This window comes from Microcaecilia unicolor, chromosome 5 (assembly GCF_901765095.1).
Source record: "Microcaecilia unicolor chromosome 5, aMicUni1.1, whole genome shotgun sequence".
Lineage (NCBI taxonomy): Eukaryota > Metazoa > Chordata > Amphibia > Gymnophiona > Siphonopidae > Microcaecilia > Microcaecilia unicolor.
Window position 1 is genome coordinate 362,917,380 of NC_044035.1, and position 15,915 is coordinate 362,933,294.

Consider the following 15,915-nt stretch of genomic DNA (forward strand, 5'->3'; position numbering starts at 1 on the left):
TCAAACATGCGTGGGATATGCATAAAGGAATCCTGTGCAGAAGGAATGGATCCTCAGAAGCTTAGCCGAAATTGGGTGGCGGAGCAGGTGGGGGGAAGAGGGGTTGATGGTTGGGAGGCGAGGATGGTGGAGGGCAGACTTGTACGGTCTGTGCCGGGGCCGGTGGTGGGAGGTGGGACTGGTGGTTGGGAGGCGGGAAGTACTGCTGCGCAGACTTGTACGGTCTGTGCCCTGAACAAGGCAAGTACAAATCAAGGTAAGGTTTATACATATGTTTGTCTTGTTGGGCAGACTGGTTGGACCGTGCAGGTCTTTTTCTGCCGTCATCTACTATGTTACTATGTTTGATCATTGTCCATGAAGAAACTGCAGAAAATTTCAAAGCTAAGTGAAATTTTTAACAGGCACTTCACTACTAAGAATCTAGGAGAAGTGACATACTACCTAGGAATCCACATTCAAAGAAGATGGGAGCTTTCTTCTGAATCAGTCTGCAAAGATCAGTGCAATATTCAGATAATCTGGTATGTCGGAGACGAAAGGTGCATCAACACCAATAGATGGCTGTGTCATATCCGAAATTGGAAGGAGAAGATGATCTCCTACCAAGCAATGAACAATGCAGACAAGCAGTGGGGGCACTTTTATACATGACAGCCACTTCTCGGCCAGATATTGCAGTGACGATGTCTCATCTTTGTAGACGTGTCAGTAAATCTTGTCAAAGAGATTGGAACACCATTAAGAGTCATGCAGTACCTTAAATGCAGCAAAACTGGATCTTGAGCTCAAAGGATATGCTGACTCTGATTGGGCTGGCAATGCCAGTGTCCATAAGTCAACAAGTAGCTACTTGTTTCATCTTGGCAACAGTCTGATCTCATGGTCCAGAAAAGGCAAGTGACAGTTACAGTGTCATCAACAGAAGCAGAATACATTTCAGCAGCCCACGCATGCCAAGAAGTTGTTTGGCTGCGTCAGCTGCTTCAGGATCTCGGGGAGTCAGTTGCTCAGCCAACAATCTTATTTGAGGGCAATCAAGAATGTATAAAACTGGCAAACAATGAAAAAATAAATGCCAGAACCAAGCATATTGATGTCAAGCATCATTATCTCCATGGCCTAGTGGAGCAAGATGTGATTGTGTTTGAACAGGGTGAGACTGATAATATGCTGGCACATGTTTTGGCTAAGGTTTGAAAGTATAAGATCCATGTTGCAGGAGGACCTTGGAAGACTGGACGTCCAGATGGCAGATGAAATTTAATGTGATCAAGTGAAAAGTGAGGCACATAGGGAAGAAGAACTCTGATTATAGTTAACATGATACCAGGTTTGACCTTACGAGTCATAGCCCAGGAAAAGGATCTAGATATCATTGTGGACAATATGTTGAAATCCTCTGTTTCGTGCATGACAGTGGCCAAAAAACCAAAGTAGTAGGAGAGAATAGAACAAAGAATAACATAATGCCTCTGTATCACTCCTTGATGAGACCACACCTTGAGTATTGTGTGCAATTCTGGTATAGTGGAAGTAGAGAAGGGCAGCCAAAATGATTAAGGGGATCGATTGACTCTCTCTTATGAGGAAAGGATAAGCAGGCTATGGCTCTTCAGCCTAGGCAAGAGACAGCTGAAAGGAGATATGATAGATGTCTATAAAATCCTAAGTTGAGTGGAACAGCAGGTAAATGTGTATTGATTGCTTACTCTTTCAAATGGTACAGAGATTAGGGGACACTCTATGAAGCTGCAAAATACTTTATCATTCAGTGCATAATTAAGTCTAGAACTCATTGCCAGAAGATCTTAAAAGCAGTTATTGCAGTACTGTTTACAAAAGATTTGGTCAAATTCCTGCAGGCAAAGTCCATAAACTGTTATTAAGGTAGACCTGGGGAAAGCCACTGCTTCTCCCTGGGGTCAGTATCATGGAATCTTGCTAGGTTTTGGGTCCTCCCAGGTACCTCTGACCTGGATTGGCCACTTGACAGTATTCTGGCCTAGATGGAACTTTGGTCTTTTGGTCTGACCCAATATGGAAATTATGTTCTTAAGTCTGCTTAACCACTTTCTTTTCTTTTCAGGTTTGTTAGTTTCTATGAAACAGCCACCATCGAACGTGCTTATATTTACCTGATGGCATTCCTGGTGTCACTGGCCACCATTAAACTGTGGAGCTTGCTGCAACTGAACCCTAAACTGCACCTGATCACCATGACCCTTCGCAGGATCTGGCAGGAGCTAAGTGGCTTCTTGTTTATCATCCTTCTCCTGCTGGTTGCTTACTCAATTGCTGTAAGAGACAGACATGTACAGAGACACATTCATTTACATTTGAGTAGCCATACAGCACATCGTATTGCTGAGGGCTTGGGGAGAGTAACATGTCATTGCCAGGAGCACAGAGAGAACAGCAAAGCCGTTGACAAAGGGTCATCGGTATAAGAGCACAGATGGAAACAGGGACAGTATTGTGTTAGTACAGGAGGCACAGGAAAAGCAGCAGAACAGAGCCAAGGGTCACAGAAATATGAATGTGCTAGGTAAGGTCACAAGGATCTTTTTCCTGACACATGAAAAGCACTGCACAAATCTGTCAGGCTCTCTCTCTCTCTTTATACACCTGGAACTGAACCCTTCCTTCCTCTCCTTCTGCATGCCCTGGTCCAACAACTCTACCGCTCTCCCTGTACCGGTCCTCCACACAGCGAGGCAGCTCACGGAAGACACAGCACTGAATGTGGCCTCTCTCAGGCTGCTGGAGCATTTCTTTTACCTGTTGCAACTCTCTGTTGCAATTTCCTGTTGGCAGGTCATAGCAGGCTCCACCTGCCCAAGAGAGAGAGGCTGCCTTCATTGCTCTGTCTTCATGAGCTGCCTTGGTATATGGTAGATTGGGGGTGGGGAAGTGGGAATGCCAGATGAGGAGAGGAGAGCGATCAAGAAAAAGACCTGAGACAAAGGTGTGTGGGGGGGGGGGGGGGGGGAGTCAGAAAGAAAAGCAGAGAAAAGAGAAAAGGAGCAAGACCTAGACCAAAGAGGATGGGAAGAGAGGGCACAGTTACTGGACTGGGAAGGGGTGCAGAGGAAACAGAGAGACTGGAGAGAGGGGGGGAGACTGTGTGCCAAGGAGGGAGGGAGAAGCTGAACCATGGAGGGGGGAGGGCAGGGCTGTGGAGGTGCAGGAGGAATAGAAAAGAGAGGAGAGAAACTGGCTATGGGAAGGAGACTCAGAAGAGATGCTGAGCATGGAGAAAATATAGGTACAGGGACACAGGGGCAATGATGGACACAAGAGGAAGGATAGAGACACATGGAAATGGTGGACATAGTAAGATAAGGACACAGAGGGCATATGCAGAATATAGAGAGAGGATAGGGTCACTGGGAAAGGCAGATACTGAATATGGGGGATGATAGGGACAGGGGCAGAGAGGGGAGACACTGGACATGATGGATAGGCACATGGACGAAAAGTGGATGTTGGACACAGATAGAAAAGAAATGTCAAAAGGACAGGAGACCCTGGGACGAAAGTTAAGAAAACACAGAGAAAGGCAGAAAAGAAAAACTGAGACCAAAGCAATGTTCAGACAACAAAGGTAGAACAAATTATTTTTTGTATCTGACATTATTAATTGTAATATATCAGTTTTGGGAAATGTGCATCTTCAGCATCCATTTCTCTTACTATGACCTGTTTTCTAAATAGGTCTGGAATGTATTTGCCTTTTGCAGGGTTTGTTAACTGGAGCTCTGAAGGGCTGTCTCATCTCACCCCACTCCACCCCAAGGTCCCGACCACCTGGGGAGTGAGGATGTCATGGGTGGCCCATCTCAGTTTTTCCACCCAGGGTCCATACAGTCCTAGCTACACTGCTGGAGGGAGCCCTCTTATAGCTACCCCCATGTCTTCTAAGATGAATCTCCTTGTTCTGGGGGTGATTGAGATATTTCCCTTGGGAGCCCTTTATTTGAACCAGTGGCGTAGTCAAGGGTGGGCCCAGGTGGTCCCAGGCCCACCCACTTTGGGCTCAGGCCCACCCAGTAGCAGCACACCTATGATGTGGCTGGCAGGGATTCCCAAGCCCCACCAACCAAAAACTTCCAACAACTGCCCCTCCTGCATACCTTGTAAATAGCAGATCTTCACCTGCAGCGAGCAGCAACTGATATATACTGCTCGCACTGGCTCCACAGCCTTCTCTTTGATGTATTCCTGCCTATGCGGAAACAGGAAGTTGCATCAGAGGGAAGGCTTAAAAGGAATGTGGGGGAGGGGAGATGTTTGAGAGACCATATGGCATGCAGACGAGAGATGGAGAAACCAAATCACTTGTGGGACAGGGTGGAGTTCTGCCCACCCATCTTGAGCCCAGGCCCACCCAAAATTGGGTGTCTGGCTATGCCCCTGATTTGAACTTCTATAGGCTGTACTTTACAATGCTGCTTTTTCTACTACTACTACTACTATTTAGCATTTCTATAGCGCTACAAGGCGAACGCAGCGCTGCACAAACATAGAAGAAAGACAGTCCCTGCTCAAAGAGCTTACAATCTAATAGACAAAAAATAAAGTAAGCAAATCAAATCAATTAATGTGTACAGGAAGGAGGAGAGGAGGGTAGGTGGAGGCGAGTGGTTACAAGTGGTTACGAGTCAAAAGCAATGTTAAAGAGGTGGGCTGTCAGTCTAGATTTAAAGGTGGCCAAGGATGGGGCAAGACGTAGGGGCTCAGGAAGTTTATTCCAGGTGTAGGGTGCAGCGAGACAGAAGGCGCGAAGTCTGGAGTTGGCAGTAGTGGAGAAGGGAACAGATAAGAAGGATTTATCCATGGAGCAGAGTGCACGGGAAGGGGTGTACGGAAGGATGAGTGTGGAGAGATACTGGGGAGCAGCAGAGTGAGTACATTTATAGGTTAGTAGAAGAAGTTTGAACAGGATACGAAAACGGATAGGGAGCCAGTGAAGCGACTTGAGGAGAGGGGTAGTATGAGTAAAGCGACCCTGGCGGAAGACGAGACGGGCAGCAGAGTTTTGAACCGATTGGAGAGGGGAGAGGTGAATAAGTGGGAGGCCAGCAAGAAGCAGATTGCAGTAGTCTAAACGAGAGGTGACAAGGGTGTGGATGAGGGTTTTGGTAGAGTGCTCGGAAAGAAAGGGGCAGATTTTACGGATGTTGTAAAGAAAGAAACGACAGTACATAGGATTGCTGGTGTGTGAGTTCTAGGAGTTAGTGCTGTTCAGGTACTGTACGTTTGAAACAAGGTGCTCTCACAAAGCAATCAGTAATGGAGAGAGCTTGTGTTGCTGCTACTGAGGTGACATCAGAATATGAACGTTCGTTTTTTTGTATGTGAGTAATAGGAGAAAGCTTTCTAGTGCTGTGCTGTTCTCTTCCCTTGTCTCTCTGCTTCTCATTTTTCTCCAGTGTAACTTAGTGTTCGGATGGAGTGTTTCCCATTACAAGACTTTCATAAACTCAGCTGTGACCATTGTCAGCCTCTTGATTGGAATCTTCAATTATGATGAGGTAAGAAATCTGATGATACAGCAATAAAGATCACACAGCCTCCACCAGCTGATCATTGTCTGGTACCAGAGTATAAGAAGTTCTGCGGTGTTGTTTCACGCACTAGGTCAAAGTGCAAGTAAAGATAAATGTATATTTTGATACTTAAGTAGAGGTAAAAAGTACAATGGTGGATTGGTCTAGCAATGAACCATAGAATCCATTCAGAAGTTAAAACAGTTGCAGATAGAAAGTGTGGTAAAAGCGTCACTGAGGACAGGCCACCAGAGAATCAATGTTGCAGTGAAACAATATACATGTGTGGTAAAGGCTTTAGGCAGAAGGCAGACCTCACACAGCACACACGAAGATCCACAATAGAGTGAAACCATTTACATGTTCTGAGTGTGGTAAAAGCTTTGGTTGGAAAGAAAGCCTCACACACCAACAGAGAATCTACATAGGGATGAAACCATTTACATGCACTGAGGAGGTAAAACCTTCAGTTGCACTGGGACAGGTAATTAGGGAATGTACACTCTTCCTATGAAGTATGGTCAAAAATAGCACTCTGGTATTTAGATATATGTAATGAGACCTCCTTTTCATCTATAGATCTGAATTCAAAGCCCAAATCTACTGATAAACATTAGACACAAGGCTCAGATGTTATAAAAAATAGAAAGCTTGGCATCAGGTAGAATAATGGAAAAGTGACATCCCAGGAAAGCAATAGGGCACCCTAGGGGGCACTGCAGTGGACTTCGTAAAATGCTCCCAGGTACACATCTCACCATTGCTCCCTTACCTTGTCTGCTAAGCCCCCCAAAACCCATTACCCCCAACTGTGCATCACTACCATAGCCCTTACGGGTGAAGAGGGAAGCTATATGTGGGTACAGTGGGTTTCTGGTGAGTTTTGGAGGGCTCACAGTTTGCTCCACAATTGTAACAGGTAGGGAAATGTAGGAGCCTGGGTCCATCTGTGTGCAGTGCACTGCAGCCACCACTAGACTACTCCAGGGACCTGCATGCTATTCTAATGGACTGCAGTATAACATCTGAGGCTGACATAGAGACTGGCAAGAAATGTTTTTCATCACATTTTTGGGAAGGGGTTAGTGACCACTGGGGGAATAAGGAGAGGTCATTCCTGATTCCTTCCAGTGGTCATCTGGTATTTAGGACACCTTTTCGTTCCTTATTTTTTATAAAAACAGGTCTAGCTCAAAACATCCAAGTTTTAGTCCTGAATGGTTTTGTTTTGTTCCATTATGGCTGATAAACGTCTAAGTCTTACGAACTTGGCTGAAATAGCACTTAACCAGCTATCCCCTGCTGAATATCCCCCGTTAGCGGCTAGTTGGTTATATCACACAATAGCTATCCACCGATTTTTTTAAGTGGGTTTAGCAGCCATATTTGGTCGCATCAAACCCTGGAATTTCTTTGTTCGGTTTGAGGATAATTGGCTAAGTCTGGTTGTCTTCAAACCAGACCAAAATAACCTGGGTATTTAATGCCAGTCACCAGAAACAGCCTGGAACTGAATATCCGGACCCAGAGCCAACCATGGAAGTTAAGTACATAAGTAATGCCACACTGGGAAAAGACCAAGGGTCCATTGAGCCCAGCATCCTGTCCACGACAGTGGCCAATCCAGGCCAAGGGCACCTGGCAAGCCTCCCAGCCAGTCTAACTCCCATGGTCTGAATATCAGCCCCATAGTGTCCACAGTGTTCTGGACTCTTTGCAGACAATAGCTCTTTTCAGTGGACCAACAAAAAAGATGCTGCAGTACCTGAGCGTGAGAGATCACACAGGTCCTTTCTTCAGATGCACTGAGATTTTACTGAACCAATAAAAAACTAAGCACACACTGTGGAGGAGTAGCCTAGTGGTTAGTGCAGTGGACCTTGATCTTGGTGAACTGGGTTCAATTTTCACTACAGCTCCTTGTGCAGGGCCGCCGAGAGCCAGGCCCGGGACAAGGCCGCCCCCGAGCCCCCCCCCCCACCTGAGGTTGCCGCCTACCCGAGATCGCCGGGCCCCGCCCACCCGAGATCGCCGGGTCCCCCTCTACCCGCTATTGGGCCGGGCCCTCGGAACTAACCTTAAGCCTCCTTTCACTTCGCAGCAAGCAGCGGCAGGGCAGACCTCTCCTCCTTCCTTCCGTGCCCCGCCCTCGCGGATGTTACATCAGGCGAGGGCGGGACATGGAAGGAAGGAGTGGCCTGACCTGCTGCTGCTTGCTGCGAAGTGAAAGGAGGCTTAAGGTTAGTTCTGGGAGTGACGGAGGGTGGGCCAGGCGGCGACAGAGGGCGGGCCAGGCGGCGGCACCAGGCCCCCCTGGAGGCCCGGGCCCTGGGACTTTTGTCCCCCCTTTCTCCCCCCTCTCGGCGGCCCTGTCCTTGTGACTCTGGGTAAGTCACTTAACCCTCCATTGCCCCAGCTACAAAATAAGAACCTGTATATAATATGTAAAATGCTTTGAATCTAACCACAGAAAGGCAGTATATCAGGTCCCATCCCCTTAGGAAGATTACAACCTGAGAAGGTAGGAAAAGAGATGGTAATTCTGGAAGAACAGCTGCAGATTTCAAACTATCAAAGCTGCAGATTTCAAACTATCAAACTCTCTTTTCCTCATATTCTAGGTCCTGAATTTAGATCCCTTTCTGGGCTCTCTGCTCATCACTACATGTGTCATCTTTTTCCTGTTTGTGGTCGTTAACTTGTTCCTTTCTGCCATGCTAATGGTCTTTTACAAAGAGAGGAATTCTCCAACCGTAAGTAATGAGACTCAAGACTGCTATAAAGAGTAAGCCATGTTACTTACCTATAGTAGGCCATTCCTTAAGCTTTGTCAAATCACTTCTCATATTTTCCTTACCTTCCAGGGTATCCACCTCGCTGCTTTTGGTATCACCACAAAAACACAAAACAGGCCACAGAAAAGCCAAAAACAACACACATCAAACAGGGAGGTCCACAAAAAAAAAAAAAGGAAAACATTTTTACATGAAAGCATAATTTTAAGCATAAATATAAATATTCCAGGTGTAGCCGGAAACTAGACTAAGCTTGGGTGCTAAGGGCCGGTTTCTATATATGGCGACTAAAATCTAGGCTCGTCCGATTTATGTGTCTATGTTTAGACATGATTTATAGAATAGCGCATAGGAAGGGTGGACGCATCCAGATTTAGGTGCAGCCATTATGCCAGTGAAAAGCACCTAAATCTAGGCGCACTCCCCCAACCTCTATGACCATGCGTGTAGATTTGATGGCCCCGACATGCCCCCACTCCACCCATTGCCATGCCCCCTTTTTGGCTACTTGCACTGGAAATTATATGTACCTCTTTTTGAATATGCCTAAAAAGATGCACGCTTAAATTCCAATTATTGCTAATTGATTGGTCATTATCGCACAATTATCAACACTAATATGCTCGTTAACAAATTGACAACTTGCAGAATTTAAGCGCTACTCAGCGTGCCATATATAGAATCCGGGGGTAACTGGGCATTTTCAGCAGCGCTATCCGGTTAACTCTGGACAGGCGATTTAAATGGCCAGGAGCCTCTCTCCTAGCCCTCTAAATTGTTTTGAATATCAAGCCCCAAAAGACCACTGTGCACTGCTAAAAGAAGAAAAGTTTTTTGCAGAGAGATTCTGTATATCATTATAATGGGAATATCCTGTATCAAACATATGTATTAAATGTCTTAAGGGGTCATGTAGTACAGACCTCAAAAAAATAAGAGAAGGTGAGATTGCTATTAGTGAGCTTGTGAGGATCATATTAGTGCTGATCTCACTAAGGCGTGCTTTTACTAAGCTGCGTAGGCGCCTACATGCGCCCAACGCTCGTCAATTTTGAGTTACCACCGGGCTACCGCGTGGCTCTTGTGGTAATTTCATTTTTGACAAGCGTCCACTACACGTACCAGAAAATATTTTTATTTTCCAGTGAGCAGGAGGTAATCGGCATTCTACGCGCGTAGACCGTTACCGCGTGAGACCTTACCGCTAGGTCAATGACTGGCGGTAAGGTCTCAGACACAAAATGGACAGCGACAATTTTCATTTTGCCGCATGTCCATTTTCGGCAAAAATTTTAAAAAGGCATTTTTTACAGGTGCACTGAAAAATGATTCTGCGTACGCCCAAAACACGCATCTACCACAGGCCATTTTTCAGCAAAAGGGCCTCTAAATCCCATCTGAAACACAGGCATATTGAAAGGCTGACAGAGTAATACTTGAAACAACTTGCCAGGATCAAATAGTACAGATCTCACTTACCCTCTCCTCCTCCCCCTACAAAAAAAAAAACACAGGACCTATTCTGCAAAATGTGCTGGGGTCTTCCATGATTACAGGTTCAATCCCCACTTTAATTCTTTCATTACAGTACAAATATGTGAGCCTCCTGCAACATAGAATACTTCCTGTAACTAAATATATAACTGACCTGCAAGCCTGGGGGCTTTTGTAGTGGTGGACCTTTTGGTACAATAGGTTTTCTCTGCTATTGGAGGGCTCACCATACAATATGAAGGTATTTAGGTGGGATTTGTACCTGAGTCCCTTGATGTGAAGCCCACTGCACTGAGCATTAGGAGTGGAGGAGTAGCCTAGGTCTTATTGCAGCAGACTTTGATCCTGGGGAACTGGGTTCGATTCCCACTGCAGCTCCTTGTGACTGGGGGCAAGTCACTTAACCCTCCATTGCCCCAGGTACAAATAAGTACCTGTATGTAAACCGCTTTGAATGTAGTTGCAAAAATACCACAGAAAGGCGGTATCTCAAGTCCCATTAACAAGATTCCATTCACAATCTCAAAGAGCAGCAACATTCCATGTAGAACCCCAAAGAATAGGAAGATTCCGGAATCCCAAGGAGTGGAAGAGTAGCCTAGTGGTTGCTACTATTTGAGATTCTACAGGGAATGTTACTAGTGGAGGAGTAGCCTAGTGGTTAGTGCAGCGGACTTTGATCCTGGGGAACTGGGTTCAATTCCCACTGCAACTCCTTGTGACTGTGGGCAAGTCACTTAACCCTCCATTGCCCCAGGTAAAAATAAGTACCTGTATGTAAACCGCTTTGAATGTAGTTGCAAAAATACCACAGAAAGGCGGTATCTCAAGTCCCATTAACAAGATTCCATTCACAATCTCAAAGAGCAGCAACATTCCATATAGAACCCCAAAGAATAGGAAGATTCCGGAATCCCAAGTAGCCTAGTGGTTGCTACTATTTGAGATTCTACAGGGAATGTTGCTAGTGGAGGAGTAGCCTAGTGGTTAGTGCAGTGGACTTTGATCCTGGGGAACTAGGTTCAATTCCCACTGCAGCTCCTTATGACTCTGGGCAAATCACTTAACCCTCCATTGACCCAGATACAAATAAGGACCTGTATGTAAACCACTTTGAATGTAGTTGCAAAAATACCACAAAAAGGTGGTATCTCAAGTCCCATTTCCCTTCCCTCTGCACTGATGGGATGTCTGTGTGGCCAGTTTTCTAGGAATGCTTCCAGAAAGACATCTCTATGGCTTGTTTTTCAATGTTTTGTTTTTTTTTGAAAATGGTACTTACAGATGGATGAGCATGAAAACGTCTAGCTCAAAGCCATAATTGAACCAGAAATATAGACCTTTTTCTGATTCAGTTATGGCTGTGAGCTATATGTTTCTTTGAGACGTTTTCAGCAAAACGTGTCAATTTGGACTTAGACATCATATCGAAAATGCTCCTCTTATGGTAAAAAGCCAGCAAGGTTTAGTCATGAGGGTTTTTCAGATGGACATAATCTTGCTATGCAAATGTAATAGCAGATGAAAATGTATAAAGGCAATGTGAGACTGGAATTTGAGCCAGACACTCTACCGAACAAGTGCAGGAACAAAGAAAGCAAACTCTGGAAGGTCAGCCAGTTGGGGTTTTGCAAGCCTTACACCGTGGCTGATTGGAAGGATGGAGTGAGGGTATCCAAAGCACAAGAGAGTAGTGTATTATAAGAGGCTCTGACAAAGTTAGATAGTACTGAAGGGAGCAAGGTTCAATAGCCTGGATGATCTTAAAGGAAGTGATGGAAAAAGACTGTGGGAGAAAGCATTTAATGATGAATGTTATCAGATGGTCAGAGAGAAGGAGAACCTGAGAGAACAATTATAAGAAAAAGTCTCAGTCACGGCAGTGTGAGATGAGTAGAGCATTTACTGCAAATCAAATGAGACAGTTAACACAAGGAATTTTTAGAGGCAAAATCTTCACAAGTGTTATCTACAGACTCCATGGATAACAGATGGTTTAAGAAAGAAGAGAGCCAAAACAAAATCAACAAGGAAGAGGGGAGCAGAGCTTACCAAAAGAATAATACATGGTAGCAACCTGGAAGGAAAGTATGGATGCCTTGGGCTTCAAAGGAAGAAAATGAACAAGACAGAAAAGACAGTTGAAACTTGCAAGAAAAGGAAAGTAGCAATCCAATACCACAACCCGATCAACCAAGCATGGTTTATAGAAGAAAGTCCTGTTTCTCTGTCCTAATTAGATTGTAAGCTCTGTCGAGCAGGGACTGTCTCTTCATGTTCAAGTGTACAGCGCTGTGTACGTCTAGTAGCGCTATAGAAATGATAAGTAATAGTGGTAGTAGTAGTAGTAAAATCTCAGTGAAAGAAAGCAGCCTTAGGGGAAAGCCAACTCGATTCAAAACAAGATGAAGGATATGAGAAACAGAGGTAAATGTAGGCAAGCTTACTGGAAACAGAGCAGCCATTACACATATTAATGTTGCCAGTGATTTTTTTTTAGAGAATTTAGCTTCTTTAGGTTGGTCACAAATTATAAGTGGTGCTACACATGTTGGTGGACATATTTTGGATGTAATCTTTGTTCACGACTTTCTTTCCTTTACTAGGAATGTTAGTTTTGTTAGTGATCCTGTTCCCTGGACAAACCACCTTTTGATTAAATGTAATTTCTCTTGGGAAATTTTAGAAAGAAGGTATCCTTCTCCAAAAACCCAGTGGTTCGTAGCTCTTATGAAGTAAAGGATTTGAAAAAGTCATGGTTGTAACAATTGACCAATATTGAGAAGTTGAATGTTGGAATTCTTCATTGCTAAAGACTTTAGATCAGATCACACCAATTAGAGATGTGGTTGTGAAGCAAACGTATACTGCCCCATGGTTTGTGATAGAGTTAAAGGTTCAGAAGTATTCATTGGGGAAAGCTGAACGTATCTGGCTTAAAAATGTAGGAGTGTCTGATAAACAATTTTATTTGACTTTATTGGAAGGCTACCATTTAGCGAAAAAGAATACTTTGATAAGACGATTCAATCCTTGGGCTCAGGACCTAGAGAATGATCTCTATCGCCCCAACCAGCCTTTTCCTTTGTGATAAAATGTCAGGATTTTGCAAACAAGTTTCATAAAAAAGGTTCGAGATGTTGTTGCCTCATTAGAGCTTATAGATCTACCAAAAGTTGAACCCGTTATTGATGGCGTTACATCTGATGAAGTACAAGAAGTGATTCCATCTTTGAATAATTTGACTAATGTACTGAATCCTTGTTCAACTTCTGTACTGAAATCGATTGGGAATAATATTACTTCTGTGATGTCACTAATATTGTGAATAGATCATTCTGTGAAGGGATAGTCCCAAATTATTTGAAGCTAGCTATAGTGCTAATAATTCTGCTGTATATTAAGGTATAACAACTGTATAGGGGAAAATTACTTTAAAAACGCATAGTCTGGTAGAACAAAAATGTCAGAGGCAGCTGTTTGTCTATAACTCTGCCACAGTTGTATTAGGGTAACTATAAGATTTTGAAAAAAAAATAGGAAAAGATGTGGGAAATGCTAACGTGTACCAAATGTAAGAATAGAAACTTGGGGTGGTCAGACAGTAATTAATTCCTCAACTGAAAATGCCTAAGCACTAATACTTGCATTATGCTCCTTGTAACGCCTTCTCAAACTGTACTGCTGCCCCTCACTATAAACACTTGTATATAATAGCCAGCACATAGCAATCTGAGCAGCAGACCGGACCACAAAAGTGGATACTGTCCACTGGGAACTGTGATGAAGATACAGCATTAAACCATGTATGGAACAATTGTAAGACGGTGAACTTATAAAAGATCACCAATCTGTTAAAGACTACACATTCTGCCTTTTTAAAATCTGTTATTGTTTTCTTTAATTCTTTTCCATTAGGCATCTGAAGAGCAGGAGATTGTGGCATTAATGTTACAGAAGCTGTCTAGCTGGTTTGGAATCAAGTGGAGCCTTGGCCTGACAGAAAGACAGACAAAGGCACAAGAACAAGTTTCTGACTGTGATGATGGCACTCTCTCACTCCACATTTGAGATCTCAGACACAGAACTGTACTCCAATGTTTGGGAACATCCTTGCGTAGTGACTCTAGGACATGCTTCTAACATTAGTGTTAAAAATTGTTTTTAAATTTTCATCTACTGGATACTTTTGATGTTCTTATTCTGTAAACTTTCCTGTGAGTTAATAAAATGTACATATAATTGAACATTGAATATAGTTGCATAAGATATATCTTAGTACAAAGTAATAATAATGTGTCAGGTATACCCTGAAATCAAATGCTGAATGGCTCACACTTAGCAACTTCACTCCTGCAACATCTGGCAGTTGATAAAGCTTCCTTGTCCTTTAACTGTGAGAGAGACAACTGGTGCTAATTGTATGAAAGCCAGGCAGAAAGGGAAAGGCATGGGAGGAGCGGCCACCTCTCAACCAGGGGCATAGACCCATGCTCATACCAGCATCACACTGAAGAGAAGGAAAAAGAGTTTTTCTAAACATGTATAGTTCACAAGAAACCATGTACACCTTTTATTCAAACAGAATTAAAATATTAACAAAATAAGAAGAGATATAAAGAAAACCAAACACCCCCCCCCCAAAAAAAAAAAAAAAACAGAACTAAGAACTAGGCAAGCTAATACTTTGAAAACCTCAAGACAAGACTGGCTAGGGACAGCCTTAGCAGTTGCAGGGCCCTGTATGAACTAATTTGATGCCCCCTCCCCTCCTCAGACTGGGACTGCCTGTGCCTTGCCAAGCTGGACCCCCCTCCCCCCCCCCCCCGATCATATTAATTTCATAAAACAAAATAAAACATGGAAAAGACAAGAAGATGATACCTTTTTTATTGGACATAATACATTTTTTGATTAGCTTGGAATATTTTTCCTTTGTGAATGACCGTGGGGGTCCTGTGAAATGTTTTGGCATAGTTTGCAGCTGGATATATTGCAAGGATGTGTGCCATTCTCTCCTTTGTGAGTCTGTGATGGAAATTTACTTCTGATTAGCTTGTGTTTTAAGTTGGGTGGCTGTCAGAAAGCCAGCACTGGTGGGGATGGGAATATCTCTTTCAGTAATTCATCCTCCTGGAGTAGAGGCTGTAGATCTTTTATGATTTTTTAATTTTTCCAGCTCTGGGTTGTATGTCACTATTGGGCTCATTTTCAAAAGAGAAGGACGTCCATCTTTTGACATAAATTGGAAGATGGACGTCCTTCTCCCAGGGACGTCCAAATTGGTATAATCGAAACCCGATTTTGGACGTCTCCAACTGCAGTCCGTCACAAGGACGTCCAAAGTTCAAGGGGGCATGTCGGAAGCGTAGTGAAGGCGGGACTTGGGCATGCCTAACATTTGGAAGTCTTTGAGTCATAATTGAAAAAAACAAGGATGTCCCTGACGAACACTTGGACGTTTTCACCCGGACCTGTTTTTCTTACGAATAAAGCAAAAAAAGGTGCCCAAAATGACCACATGATCACCAGAGAGAATCGGGGATAATCTCCTGTTACTCCTCCAGTGGTCATTAACCCCCCTCCCACCTCAAAAAACATCTTTAAAAATATGTCGTGCCAGCCTCAGATGTCATACTCAGGTCTATGACAGCGCATGAAGGTCCCTGGTGCAGTTGTAGTAGGTACTGCAGTGCACTTCAGACAGGCGGACCCAGGCCCATACCCCCCTACCTGTTACATTTGTGGAGGAAACAGCGAGCCCTCCAAAACCCACTGTACCCATATATAGGTGCCCCCCTTCACCCATAAGGGCTATGGTAGTGGTGTTGTGGGTAGTGGGTTTTGGGGGGCTCAGCACACAAAGTAAGGGAGCTATGTTCCTGGGAGCTTTTTATCAAGTCCACTGCAGCGCCCCCTAGGGTGCCCGGTTGGTGTCCTGGCATGTCAGGGGGACCAGTGCACTACAAATGCTGGCTCCTCCCATGTCCAAATGGCTTGCATTAGAACGTTTTTGACATGGACGTCTTTGGTTTCGAAAATCGCCAAAAGTCAGAAACGTCCATGTCTAGGGA

General features: G+C 44.2%; 1 protein-coding gene across 1 annotated transcript in view; it reads left to right on the forward strand.

Annotated features, from left to right (window-relative positions):
• LOC115471377 (polycystic kidney disease protein 1-like 3) overlaps positions 1-14,017 on the forward strand; it is a 120,919-nt gene extending 106,902 nt beyond the window's left edge. Inside the window, exons 26-29 of the mRNA XM_030205074.1 lie at positions 2,090-2,300; positions 5,436-5,537; positions 8,174-8,305; positions 13,760-14,017. Of these exons, the coding sequence (XP_030060934.1) occupies positions 2,090-2,300; positions 5,436-5,537; positions 8,174-8,305; positions 13,760-13,912 (598 nt within the window). The 3' untranslated portion in view covers positions 13,913-14,017. The remainder of the gene's footprint in view (positions 1-2,089; positions 2,301-5,435; positions 5,538-8,173; positions 8,306-13,759) is intronic.
• The last annotated feature ends 1,898 nt before the right edge of the window (positions 14,018-15,915 follow it).